A 15,011-nucleotide genomic window follows, 5' to 3' on the forward strand; every position below is an offset into this window, starting at 1 on the left:
GGTTTAACAATGATCTTAACTCAAAGCTGTCAAGAAATGCTGACTTATTGTATGATCTTTTAACATGTTGAATGATAGCGCAAGGCATACTTGGTCAACAGCCATACATGTCACACTGACGGTGGCCGTATAGACAACTTTAACACTGTTACAAATATGCGCCACACTGTGAACCCACACCAAACAAGAATGACAAAATACCCAGATTCCCTTGCAGCACTAACTCTTCCGGGACGGTACATTAACAACTACGGCATTTGAAGCTCCGTGCACAACTGCACACACAACAAGGAGACAAAGCAGAAGAACAAAGAAGAGACATTGGGGACGACAAGTAAGAAGAAGAAATATGATTGCAAGTTCCAAAATGATTGGAAAAAATAATTTCATTTCATCCAGAAAAGCTCGAAATTGAAGAGGTATGCTGCCTGCACCTCAACCTCGCCCCCGCAACCCCCCCAACACCACCCCTCCCATTTCCCGAATTCGGAGGACTAAAGATTGGCAAATATGGTTGAAGAGGCAACTTACACTAGCTAACAATGGATGTTACAGAAGCTTCCATTATTGTATACACTCCAAGCAGCAAACTTTTGGGACAACTCAGGCCCTTTGTACACTGAAAATAAACAATATGATAAAGAAAATTTTACAACAATCAATATGGGAATCTAGATACCTGGTCAGGACACTCCTCACTCTTTTGCCTTCCCCTTCATTGTCCATTCGTTTTTGGTGACTTTATATACTCTGGACCTGGACGATGAGTCCGCGACATACATGGCGGAAAATAACTGATACAGTCTGCTTTGCCAGTCCAAAAAATTTGCTGTTTTCCATAGTCTTCCCTCGACTGCCAGGTAGTACAAAGCACACGCTATCTTTTTTTATCACATCCCACATTCTCGTTGTCTCTCCTTCGACAAATGAATGAAGTTTTTCGGTAAGTAGAATCACAGCTGACCTGGACATTCGAAAGTTCTCTTGCCGTCTGAATTTGTTGTATCTGAATTAGCTGCAATCGTCTTCTCTTAAGGTATTCATGTGTGATTTTCACAAGCGTCTGTACAGGCGGAAGGAATAACACGGCATGTCTGGATGACTCGCCCTCTATTTTTCCAGTGGTTAGCTTCGAGTTGTGAAACCGCTTTATTATGATGCTGGCTGTGGCGCGTTCTTTCTGACGTCACTTCCTGTGTGGGCCGCGGTCTTTCTGGCGTCACTTCCTCTCCGAACTCAGTTTGTAAACAATCAATGAGTGTATACAAAGCTAAGAGATAGACGCCACACTTACCCGTGTCAAAAATTATCCAAAGAGGGGAACCTTAAATGATGATTTAGTGTAGCTGAAACAGGGCTTAGGCTAAATTATTATTCGTTTAATGAGTTATCCGGCTTAATGTAGACAGGGTGATGAGGACTCTGACCTTCCAAGTAGAAAATATGACCTCAGCAAGCACTCCACTTGAAACTTCTGGATGAATGGAAACAAAGGCGAACCAATTTTGCAGCTATACACCTCAGAGACATGTAAACTGTGCTAAAATTGCTAGCATTAGCATGCTAACTCTTTTTTTTTGGGGGCCAATTTTGCATGCGTTCGCTTCAGTCATATAACTTGGTACTTGATACATTCCAACAGTTAGCATGTTAATGTTAGCATTTCAGTTTGGCTTGCGCATTTCAGCATTCACACACATTTTCTCCCAAAATGGAATCTTCTAGTTAGTATCATTCCATTACATATAGAAATAAAACATACACCATGCTTTTGATTAGCCCCGAAAGTTAAAATATATTATTTTTTCTTTCTCTTTGATAGAGGAATTTCATTTGATCTCATGATGTTTGTGTACTGCTCCTGCCACCAGGTCTGCGCAGAGCTGAGCCGGGACCAGCAATGAGGAGACAGTCGGCCTCTCCAGTCGGACCAGGTCAGCCTCACTGTACACACACACATACACACACGTGTGCAAGTAAACATGATGGGACCAACATGGAATGTAGGTGAAGGGCAGTGGTGCTGGAAGAAGATCCTGTAAGGGTGACCCTGGTGTTCACACCCATAAGCCCCTGCTGTCTTCCCCCCAAGGCTGTCTCTAATCCACCCAATCATGCTCACATTCCTTTTCCAATAGCCCCCATTTTCTGTTGTCAGCGTTTGACTTTCTAAGATAAAAAAAAAGAGCCGGTTGGCGTGTCAATACCCCTGCATGATCTTTGTTTAAAATCTAACTGCAAGGAAACAAAGGCAATCAACAGATGGGCTGAAATTGTGAATTCAGCCTTCATCCTGTGATGCCTCTTCCTCCTCTTATTATCTGTTTCCTGTTTGCTGCAAACAGCTTTTAACAGAGGTCAGGTGACCCAACAGGAGCGAACTCCAATCGTGAGCCAGTCCAATCCTGGTAAGTCACTCCAGAGCACAAGTAGACAAACTATTACAGTGGGTGGAGATCAAAAACAGGAATAAGTCGGCCTCGCAATCCGCAGCAGAAGGTATCTCAAGGTACGTAGCGTGGTACGTTCACATGGAGAACCACACTTCTCTTACCTTAAAGAACACCCCAAAACTTTGGTGAGACATGTAAGGGAAAACTCCCTTTTAAGGAAGAAACCTTGAACAGAACCAAGATTAAGGCTCTATGATTTGTAGATATGTTCCTTTATTGGCTTTTGTGCAACTTCTGTCTATAAGGTTTGTTTTTTTTGTGTGGAGTTTGCATGTTCTCCCCGTGACTGTGTGGGTTCCCTCCAGGTACTCCGGTTTTATCCCACCTCCAAAGACATGCACCTGGGGATGGGTTGATTGACAACACTAAATTGGCCCTAGTGTGTGAATATGAGTGTGAATGTTGTCTGTCTCTCTGTGTTGGCCCCGCGATGAAGTGGCAACTTGTCCAGGGTGTACACCGCCTTCCGCCCGAATGCAGCTGAGATAGGCTCCAGCAACCCCCCGTGACCCCAAGAGGGACAAGCTGTAGGAAATGGATGGATGGATGGATAGATCAGGGGTGTCAAACTTACGGGATCAGGCCCGCAAACAGAGATGAGTTTGCTTAGTATTAAAATGATTTGCATTTTTTTAAAGAAATAAACTGATGTTCTAAATGTGTCCACTGGATATCACAATATCAATTATGTTAGGACTAGCAAGTAAGTTGTACAAAGTAAAACATGACTGTGGTTCCTCTCCCTAAACCCAAATGAAACTCAAAACCTGCCGTTTTTTGTCTTCTGCTTCAAACGCATCTTTATTTGGCACGGGGTGGTTTAGCTCGGTTGGTAGAGTGGCCGTGCCAGCAACTTGAGGGTTGCAGGTTTGATTCCCGCTTCTGTCAACCTAGTCACTGCCACTGTGTCCTTGGGCAAGACACTTTAACCACATGCTCCCAGTGCCACCCACACTGGTTTGAATGTATTGGGCTTTGAGTCACCAGAGAAAAAGCGCTATATAAATATAATTCACTTCACTTCACCTTTACTCCCCCATAATGAGAAAACGTAACTCTTTTGAATAGTTTTGACCTCGTTTTCTTGCGTTTTATTGAGTTAGCACTGTATTGATACGTGGACATGACAAAGGAGGTATTTGATACTTTGAAGAGCTTACATGTTGTGTTTTTTGTTCAATCCCTGAAAGACTGTGACTTAAAGGGGAAAATTATCACAATTTCAAAAGGGTTAAAAACAATAAAAATCAGTTCCCAGTGGCTTGTTGTATTTTTTGAAGTTTTTTTCTAAATTTTACCGGTCCTGGAATATCCCTAAAAAAAGCTTTAAAGTGCCTTATTTTCGCTCTCTCGAAGCCACTGTTCATTTTCCTGTGACGCCATACAGTGCTGCCAATGTAAACAAACAATGGTGAATAGCACAGCAAGATATAGCGACATTAGCTCGGATTCAGACTCGGATTTCAGCGGTTTAAGCAATTCAACAGATTACGCATGTATTGAAACGGCTGGTTGGAGTATGAAAGTATTGAAGAAGAAACTGAAGCTATTGAGCGAATAGCTATTGACGCTATTCATAGCCATGGCATAGCCGAATAGCTGCGTTAGCATCGCCGGTAAAATGTGCAGACCAAACAATCAGAACTTTCACATCTTGTGACACTGGAGCAACTTAAATCCGTCTATTGGTAAGTGTTTTTTTCGCATTAAATGTGGGTGGAAGGAAACGTAATATAGTTTCAAATGTACATACACCTATAGCCTAAATAGCATGTTAGCATCGACTAGCTGGCAGTCATGCTGCGACCAAATATGTCTGATTAGCACATAAGTCAACAACATCAACAAAACTCACCTTTGTGATTTCTTTGACTTCATCGTTGCAAATGCATCTGCAGGTTATCCATACATCTCTGTGCCATGTCTGCCTTAGCATTGCCGGTAAAATGTGCAGACACTCCGGCACATTCAATGGGGTCTCGCGGCCGATTTCTTGCCACTTTCTCATCTTTGGGCCAGTGGTGCAACTTGAATCCCTCCCTGTTAGTGTTGTTACACCTCCGACAACACACCGACGAGGCATGATGTCTCCAAGGTTCCAAAAAATAGTCGAAAAAACGGAAACTAACAGAGCTGAGACCCGGTTTTTGTAATGTGTTTGAGAAAATGAAAATGGCGGCTTTCTTACCTAGGCAACGGCACGTACTGACGTCATCGCTTCAAGAGGGCTAAACAGAAAGGCGTTTAATTCGCCAAAATTCACCCATTTAGAGTTCGGAAATCGGTAAAAAAAATATATGGTCTTTTTTCTGCAACATCAAGGTATATATTGACACTTACATAGGTCTGGTCATAATGTTCCCCTTTAAAGTTTAATCCTGGCTTTGTAGATACAGTGAGACTAAGTCTAAGTTCGTGGTGTTTTTAAAACTGCACCAATTTCCTCAGAATTTTCAACAAACTTGAAGTGTTTTGTCCAGAGGATTATTTGTGATTTGTACATTTGACGAATGTGCTTGTTCTATTTTTGCACTGTGGCAAATGGGCGCAAGCTTTCGAACACAAACTCAGTCACTGCTCGGTGACATTCATCAGTTCTGGCCTTAGTGTACAGTTTGTACTTTTCCCTGACGAAGTTGAAGGAGAAGCTAGAGGTAGACATGAACTGGAGCGAGTACTCACTGCCAGCTTCGGAGCCAGTCAGAATCTGTCTCTCGTCATGGTCATCAAAATGAGAAAGTGTTTATTTAATTATACCAAGCAATAGTACTAACATTGTAGGCGGTTTCAGTTAGTGTCAGTTGTATTAACACCACATGACTGCTGCTGGGATGAAATCGGCCCGGTTCGAAAACACGACTTTCATTTATAGTTATTGCATGCCGTGTGTTCAAATGTTTCAGCATGTTGCTCGTATGGCCTCCTTTTGGTGAAATAGCAACCTTGCAGTTATTACAAGTAGTGCTGTTGCAATCTTTTCATGTAAAATGTAGCCAAACTTTGGAGTTTTTACCGGGATGGACGCCATGTTGCTGTCTGACGTTACGCGTTACGTAATGATGTCATTCCCTCCCATAGGAATCGTTTGCAAAAATGGTAAGCAGTTCCAAGGAATTGATGCACTGGGAACCGGTTCTGAACAAGAACAGGTTTTCGTTTCCCATCACTAAGATTAATAATAGTTTTGAAAAAATTATTTAACTGGAAATTACGCAATATGTCACAGAATTTGTCATCAGCAAATTAGGAGGCTTTGAAACCCGTTTTGAAATATCGTGGTCAATATCATTATCGCAATATAGATTTTATGTCGGGAACTCACATGGCTGTGGTAGTTGTGACCCCGGGATGCAGGAAACAGGAGATCGGTGTGCAGGAAAGACTCTTAATAAACACAAAATAAGGAGAAGCAGTCGTGCATACAGAAGGTCCTCGACATAATCAATCCTCGAGCACCTAATAGCAGCCTGATTGGCAACTGCAACCGGGTGTGCCGGGCTGCCAATCAGGGACAGGTGAGGGAAATGAGCGCTCAGGGAGACAAGCAGGAAATGGAACAAAACCAAGAGCGCCGACAGGCGTTACTAAAACGGCCTTCTTTCATCTCCTTAATCTCGCTAAAATTCGCTCCATTTTGTCAACTAATGACGCTGAGATCATCACCCATGCGTTTGTTACGTCTCGTCTCGATTACTGTAACATATTATTTTCGGGTCTCCCTATGTCTAGCATTAAATGATTACAATTGGTACAAAATGCGGCTGCTAGACTTTTGACAAGAACAAGAAAGTTTAATCATATTACGCCTGTACTGGCTCACCTGCACTGGCTTCCTGTGCACTTAAGATGTGACTTTAAGGTTTTACTACTTACGTATAAAATACTACACGGTCTAGCTCCATCCTATCTTGCCGATTGTATTGTACCATATGTCCCGGCAAGAAATCTGCGTTCAAAAGATTCTGACTTATTAGTGATTCCTAAAGCCCAAAAAAAGTCTGCGGGCTATAGAGCGTTTTCCGTTGGGGCTCCAGTACTCTGGAATGCCCTCCCGGTAACAGTTCGAGATGCTACCTCAGTAGAAGCATTTAAGTCTCACCTTAAAACTCATTTGTATACTCTAGCCTTTAAATAGACTTCCTTTTTAGACCAGTTGATCTGCCGCTTCTTTTCTTTTTCTCCTCTGTCCCCCCCTCTCTTGTGGAGGGGGTCCGGTCCGATGACCATGGATGAAGTACTGGCTGTCCAGAGTCGGGACCCAGGATGGACCGCTCGTCGGGACCCAGGATGAACTGCTCGCTTGTGTATCGGTTGGGGACATCTCTACGATGCTGATCCGACTTCGCTTGGGATGGTTTCCTGTGGACGGGACTCTCGCCGCTGTCTTGGATCCGCTTTGAATTGAACTCTCGTGGCTGTGTTGGAGCCACTATGGATTGAACTTTCACAGTATCATGTTAGACCCGCTCGACATCCATTGCTTTCGGTCCCCTAGAGCGGGGGGGGTTGCCCACATTTGAGGTCCTCTCCAAGGTTCTCATAGTCATCATTGTCACTGGCATCCCACTGGGTGTGAATTCTCCTTGCCCACTGGGTGTGAGTTTTCCTTGCCCTTATGTGGGTTCTTCCGAGGATGTCGTAGTCATAGTGGTTTGTACTGACCTTTGAGACATTTGTGATTTAGGGCTATATACATAAACATTAATTGATTGATTGATTGATTGAAACCAACCCAAACAAGGAAACACAAACAGAAGTGAAGTGACAGATCTTCACATTTTAAGGCCATATCGCCCATGTCTACCTCCGATCAAGACCTTTTAATTTGATTGATGACTTTATGTTGTCAGACTTTCAGCCTGAGGAAATGTTTTGTACCTGGACCTATTTGAATTTTAGTTGAATATCTCTGTATTTGAGGATGACTCGCCTGACTTCAGTTGCAGTGGGTTCAGTCGTCACTCAGTGACAGTCTGAAAGGGAGTCTTGATGCTTGTAAGGGTTGTATGTACCCTGTGATTGAGTTTTGATCAGTCCAGGGTGTACCAAACGTCTTGTCCAAAGTTAACTGGGAGAGGCTCCCACTCACTGCTGCCCTAAATAGCCTAAGTAAAGCACATTTTTGATAAGTGGATAAAGAAAACCCTGCTTAGGATGTAGAAGAAATGATGGATCCTGTTGCAAATTGAGCTAGTAGTGTGTTAAAGGGTTGGTTGAGAGGTTCTCCTGTTGGGATGCTGCGCTTCAGAGGTAGAAACTTCTCCCTTAAAGTACAATACTCAACACAAAAATGAGCTCCCAGTACGGTGCCAATGCAATGAGTGATGGTAAGATAATATGTCCTGCTTCATCTTGTGCCATATAGGGAAGATAAGACAGTGATGAGAAAGGTGCTCTCTCAGTACAGTAATAGTATATTCCAGTGCAACCCATCTGGTCCGGCTCTTTCTTCTTCCCGGTCCTTGTAAATTGTTTACTAAGAGAGAGACAGTTTTGCATAGTGTGGTGTCCTCTGCTGCTTATTGGCTCAAGAAGCAAAGTGCATCTGTTTTTGCTTGTGTGGAATGCAACCATCGAACCCTATCATTACACAGGTCCATTTCTATGACGGCAAAAAAAAAAGCCAAAGTTCATCTGACTAACATGTCAAGTTGTTTTTAGGAACATGGAGTTCATTAAGCACTAACTTCAGCTACTGAAATAGGCAACTTGTGTTGGATGACCTCTTATTTTATTGATGCCCCTGAGGGACATTCTTAAAGGTTGAGGTGAAAGACCAGAGGTGGGGCTCAGCTCCCTAAAGCTGGCCATGAGGGATCAGTGTCAATCTCAAGGCCCCCCCGGAGAGAGGACCACGCTCTCGGATAGTTTTCGACGTTGATTTACTAGTTGGTCTTTCATCACCAATACCTTGGCTTACTTAACTGCCCAAAACAGGCATGTGTGTTTATATGGGTCCTTTTCAAATGTTACCTTTCCAGTTAAAATGAGTTATGAAGGTTCATAAATGTATGTTTTAATGATGTTAAAATTTAAATGTTGAACTAAAAAATATTATTGAACAATTTATTTCCCTCAAATTAATTTTATTAAAGTACATGCTTCCTAATGAAATTCAAGCTCGATTTAAAAAGGATAAAAATAATTTCACATTAATAAAAGTCTGTGATTTTTATAAAAATTTCATTTTACTTAGGGCCCTAAATTAGCATGGGGATGTAAAACGACCCTGAATACATGACACCAATCTTTTTCAGCCCCTCTTTTTGCAAAAGTATTTTTTTGTGACAAAATCATGTTGGAATAATACAATCTCATCTCTGTTAATGTATCATCAGTTCACTGATGAGGTGAGTGACAGGACAGGAAGAAAATATTTGTTTCGATCGGGATGGCGTGGCGCAGTGGGAAAGTGGCTCTGCGCAACCTGAGGGTCCTTGGTTCAATCCCCATCTAGTACCAACCTCGTCACGTCCGTTGTGTCCTGAGCAAGACACTTCACCCTTGCTCCTGATGGGTGCTGGTTAGCGCCTTGCATGGCAGCTCCCTCCATCAGTGTGTGAATGTGTGTGTGAATGGGTAAATGTGGAAATAGTGTCAAAGCGCTTTGAGTACCTTGGAGGTAGAAAAGCACTATGCAAGTACAACCCATTTATCATTATTTATTTATCATTTATGATTTGCTTTGGGCGAAGCATATTGGCACCACCTGGTTGCTTTGCATCGGTAAGTCTCGAGACATCCAGTATAAGACGATCCATCTTGTGTTCAGTTCAATATGAAGATCCAAAACTTAAACGACACAGTAAATTGAAACAATAATTGTCATCCGCAGATAGAATATGTAAAACTGCATATAGCTAGTTATTTATCTACTGTAGCTATTATCTAAACCAGGGTTCGGGAACCTTTTTGGCTAAGAGAGCCATACAAGCCAAATATTTTTAAAAGTATTTCCGTGAGAGCCATATAGTTTTTGTTGTTTTTTAACACTGAATACAACTAAATGCGTGCATTTTTAAGTAAGACCAACATTTTTAGAGGATAATAAGTCTCTTATTCTTTTTAATAACATTGTTATTCTGAAGCTAAACAACAATAAATAAAATACTTCTTACCATTAATGCGACTTCTTGAACAAGTGGGGTTAAAAACGGATGGATGGTTTAAATGCATGAGAATGTTTAATATTTTGATCGTTATTTTTAACACTGTGATTACCAGTAGAAGTATTCACTACTTATCGTGTTAAGCAATGTCAGCTAAGATTTATCTGAGAGCCAGGTGCAGTCATCAAAGAGCCACATCTGGCTCTAGAGCCATAGGTTCCCTACCCCTGATCCAAACCATTACTACCAGTACATACTGGTAGCATATCTCGGTTGGTAGAGCAGCCGTGCCAGCAACTTGAGGGTTGCAGGTTCAATTCCTGCTTCCGCCATCCTAGTCACTGCTGTTGTGTCCTTGGGCAAGACACGTTACCCACCTTCTCCCAGTGCCACCCACACTGGTTTAAATGTAACTTAGATTTTGGGTTTCACTCTGTAAAGCGCTTTGAGTCACTAGAGAAAAGCGCTATATAAATATAATTCACTTCACTACATATAAACATGAGTGTTTATTTTAATAATGGCGTTACCTGTTTACCACTGAACTGTTAAAATAAAAACATGACCATAAGGGCATACATTTTAAATGTATTGGCATGTTGAATTGATTAACGTGGACCCCGACTTAAACAAGTTGAAAAACTTATTCGGGTGTTACCATTTAGTGGTCAATTGTACGGAATATGTACTGAACTGTGCAATTTACCAATAAAAGTATCAATCAATCAATCAATCAATGAATAGCATATCTCTCATCACCACGGCAACTGTAACGCATTGCTGCAAACAAGTTGTGTGCCGTTTTTGTCCACAGACCATCCTGCATAACAATAGGTATTTGACCTACAAACAACTTGTCAGTGGCCACACTTACCGTGGAATGAGACCATCTTTGGGGAAGAGATGTCAGGACGTAGTTGTAAGCAATGCGAACGACCAATTGTTATGGAGGACAACAACCCTATTGTGACCACCCCCAGGGGTCACACCTACCACAGACACATGCGGGGAGGCTCTTTCATAACATTTTAGGATTAAGGAAGCTTTTTTGATTTAGGCCCTGTCTACATTAAGCCGGATAACTCCTTAAACAAATAATTATTTAGCCTAAGCCCCGTTTCAGCCACGATAAACCATCGTTTAAGGTTCCCCTCCTTGGAAAATTTTTTACACGGGTAAGTGAGGCCGTGTATTTCTTGAATCTCCAGCTCTTAGATTTGTATGGATTCATCGATTTTTTACAAAGTGAGTTAGGAGAGGAAGTGACGTCAGAAAGAACGCGCCACTGCCAGTTTCATAACAGACGCTTGTGGAAATCACACATGAATACCTTAAGGGAGAATACATGCGATGGCAGCTACAAACCCCGTTTCCATATGAGTTGGGAAATTGTGTTAGATGTAAATATAACCGGAATACAATGATTTGCAAATCCTTTTCAGCCCATATTCAATTGAATATGCTACAAAGACAAGATATTTGATGTTCAAACGCATAAACTTTTTTTTTTTTTTGCAAATAATAATTAACTTAGAATTTCATGGCTGCAACACGTGCCAAAGTAGTTGGGAAAGGGCAAGTTCACCACTGTGTTACATCACCTTTTCTTTTAACAACACTCAATAAACGTTTGGAACTGAAGAAAGTAATTGTTGAAGCTTTGAAAGTGGAATTCTTTCCCATTCTTGTTTTATGTAGAGCTTCAGCTTCATGGACGCCCCTGCTTACAGGGGCGTCCTTGAAAAAGACGGCGCTTAGATGGCAGCATATGTCGTTCCAAAACCTGTATGTACCTTTCAGCATTAATGGTGCCTTCACAGATGTGTAAGTTACCCAGATGCTGGCTTTTGAACTGTGAGCAATAAGTCTGGATGGTTCGCTTCCCCTTTGGTCCGGATGACACGATGTCGAATATTTCCAAAAACTATTTGAAATGTGGACTCATCAGACCACAGAACACTTTTCCACTTTGCATCAGTCCATCTTAGATGATCTCGGGCCCAAATAAGCCGGCGGTGTTTCTGGATGTTGTTAATAAATGGCTTTCGCTTTGTATAGTAGAGTTTTAACTTGCACTTACAGATGTAGCGACGCACTGTATTCAGTGACAGTGGTTTTCTAAAGTGTTCCTGAGCCCCTGTAGTGATATCCTTTAGAGATTGATGTCGGTTTTTGATACAGTCTGAGGGATCAAAGGTTACTGTCATTCAATGTTGGTTTCCGGCCATGCCGCTTACGTGGAGTGATTTCTCCAGATTCTCTGAACCTTTTGATGATATTATGGACAATAGATGTTGAAATCCCTAAATTTCTTGCAATTGCACTTTGAGAAACATTGTTTTTAAACTGTTTGACTATTTGCTCACGCAGTTGTGGACAAAGAGTGTGCCTCGCCCCATCCTTTTTTGTGAAAGACTGAGCATTTTTTGGAAGCCGTTTTTTATACCCAATCATGGCACCCACCTGTTCCCAATTAGCCTGCACACCTATGGGATGTTGTAAATAAGTGTTTGATGAGCATTCCTCAACTTTATCAGTATTTATTGCCACCTTTCCCAACTTCTTTGTCACGTGTTGCTGGCATCAAATTCTAAAGTGAATGAGAAAAAAAAATGTTTATCAGTTTGAACATCAAATATGTTGTCTTTGTGGCATATTCAACTGAATATGGGTTGAAAATGATTTGCAAATCATTGTATTCCGTTTATATTTACATCTAACACAATTTCCCAACTCATATGGAAACGGGGTTTGTATTTCGGATATAACACATCTCAGACGGCAAGATAGCAATGTTGAGTGACGGTTTTGGATAAGGTCTAGAAAAACGGCCGCCTGGTGGGATATGTTTGTCACTGAGTGTGTTGTGTCAGAGGAACGGCAAGAGACTTAGCGAAAAACTTTGTCCATTTGTCGAACGAGAATGCGGGCTCCCATAGATGAGGGAGTACTGTAGAAAACAGCAAATGCATTTGGACTGGCAGAGAAGACTTTCAACTCTTGTCTGTGATGTATGTCGAGCGATTACTCAACATATAGTTTTGCACTTCGTAACTATGCTGAATCCATGCAGTGGTTGCGGCCGTCAAATACGACCACCAATTTCAGCCTACAGGCACAGTGTCCTGACCAGATATCTAGATCCCTGGATTGATTGTTGTAAAGTGTTATTGATCACATTGTTTACTTTGACACGTCCATTAAAGATATGATTCATGTATGATGGCTCAGGTGTGATTCACTACAATAGTCTAACAGCTGCTGATGGTAAGGCAAGCAAGGTTTAGTATTAAGAGAAATGTGGCAATAGTGAGGCTTATGAGACTTCCATCCATCCATTTTTTACCGCTTATTCCCTTTGGGGTCGCGGGGGGGGCTGGTGCCTATCTCAGCTACAACCGGGCGGAAGGTGGAGTACACCCTGGACAAGTCGCCACCTCATCGCAGCTTATGAGACTTTCTTCATCTAAATGGGTATATATAAACACCCCAGCAGTCGGCATTCTAATGACAGCAGACGTTGTACAGTAAGTGAAGTTTTATTATGTTTGTCTCCCATAAAGTTTGCAGTGAGTAATAATCAGGGATGAAGAAAAAAAACAAAACTTAAAATTATCAAAATATGTAGATATTAAACGTTATTATATATGTGCCTGCTACTACGTTACATATATACCTACATCATGTATATAAAACCCTAATGGAGGTGTTTGGATGTTTTTAGGGGTTCTGTTGGCTCCATTGTAAGCGGCCTTCTGATCGAATGTATTTAATATTAGAATGCATTAAAAAAAAATCCATCCGTCATCATGTCTTCCATAATATTTCTGAATGATAGGCAAAATTCCTAAATAAGTGCAGTTCCCCTTTAAAATTGACTATAAACATTTACTCTTCGGATCCAAAAGGATTGGCATTGTGTGTGTGTGGACAAGGACAAGGCTAGGTGGGATATAGCCCGGACGACCTTAGTGTAGAAGGGGTGTTAGGGTCTATAGTACTCATCTTTAATGGACCATTCAAAGACAGTGAATTAGGTATTAATGCAGGCAATTACAAAATTCTGCAGGAATCTTAATACGAGTGTGTGACTTCCTGACCTAATGTGGTTCTTTTAAAAATACATCTTCTCCGTCCTCTGAATGCATCGTTTTCACCACAAAGGAACACTCTGCTGTACACTAGTGGGCCTTTGACCAACATCAGATTAGGTTAATCTTCGCATCTTTCTGTCTGCACCATCATACAGTTTACAATAAGAGTCCCACGCTCCAGTGGGCGGGTGGCGTCCCAGTCAACACAGAGCTCGCCCGCTCGTTGCCACAGGATGGGAATCCTGAGCCGAGGCTGTACGCTTGTGTAAGCTGTGCATCCACTGCAGTGTGGGTGCACTGAAGTGTGTTAAGTCAGTTTGGACAAACTGGATGTTCTGCACTTCCAGTGTCCGATCACTGACTGTAACCATGCGGGAGATCTCCCAACCACACTGTTTATTTTACGTTTTAAGATGCTATCTAGAAATATCATGTGAGCGTGTCGAAAAATAAGAACCCAGAGTGGAGTTTTGCATGTTCTCTTTATGCTTGACTGGGTTCTGTTTGGGTTCTTCCTCCCATATTCCACAAACTAAACTGTTCATAGCCTGTAGTGAATGTGAGTGTGGTTGGTTGTTTGTCTATATGTTTCCTGTGATTGACTGGTGACCACCAATTGGGATAGGCTACAGCCTTTGACGAAATGAGGACAATATGTATAAAAAAATGGTTGAATGTGTGCAAGAAGGCTATATCGTAAAACATGAGACGTATTCAAGCTGATCCACCAGTAGTATAAACAAGGTCAATTAAATTATTTTATTGATTTTATTTGGCTTTTGTTTTCATTGTAAACATTCCCTAAGATATCTTACCTCATGTCAATGCTTTGCAAGTGAGATCACAATAATGAACGGTTTAGGGACAATAATAACTAAACAGGCTGCAGATAACTTCAATGCAAAACAATTTTGCCCTAGTGTGTGAATGTGAGCGTGAATGTTGTCTGTCTATCTGTGTTGGCCCTGTGATGAGGTGGCGATTTGTCCAGGGTGTACCCTGCCCCCCGCCCGAATACAGCCGAGATAGGTTCCCCCCTCCACCCAGAAAGGGACACGCGGTAGTAAATGGATGGATGGATGGATGGATGTTCCACTCAACTTAATGATGCAGAAAAAATATAGCCTACAAATAAATGAATAAAACATGCATATAAACCATACATCTGTAAACAAAATTTCACTAAACTTACATACATTTTGACTGTAAAATGCATTCAAATGTTGCTACGTCTCCTTTTAATTTGTCTCATTTTGTTTTTTCTTTCTTTCTTTGTTGTCATTGTGGCTCTTGTCCAGTAAGATTGTGTGTATATGAATTTGCATGTAAAAATGAATAGCTTGCGACTGCGAATT

General features: G+C 41.6%; 1 protein-coding gene across 5 annotated transcripts in view; it reads left to right on the forward strand.

Moving 5' to 3' along the window:
- Positions 1–15,011, forward strand: part of vit (vitrin) — a 105,145-nt gene that overhangs the window by 51,282 nt on the left and 38,852 nt on the right. For all 5 annotated transcript variants that reach the window (XM_061910592.1, XM_061910594.1, XM_061910595.1 and 2 more), the window contains exons 11-12: positions 1,872–1,934; positions 2,346–2,408. In XM_061910592.1, the coding sequence (XP_061766576.1) occupies positions 1,872–1,934; positions 2,346–2,408 (126 nt within the window). The remainder of the gene's footprint in view (positions 1–1,871; positions 1,935–2,345; positions 2,409–15,011) is intronic.

The sequence above is a fragment of the Nerophis ophidion genome, linkage group LG09 (genome assembly GCF_033978795.1).
Source record: "Nerophis ophidion isolate RoL-2023_Sa linkage group LG09, RoL_Noph_v1.0, whole genome shotgun sequence".
Taxonomy (NCBI): domain Eukaryota; kingdom Metazoa; phylum Chordata; class Actinopteri; order Syngnathiformes; family Syngnathidae; genus Nerophis; species Nerophis ophidion.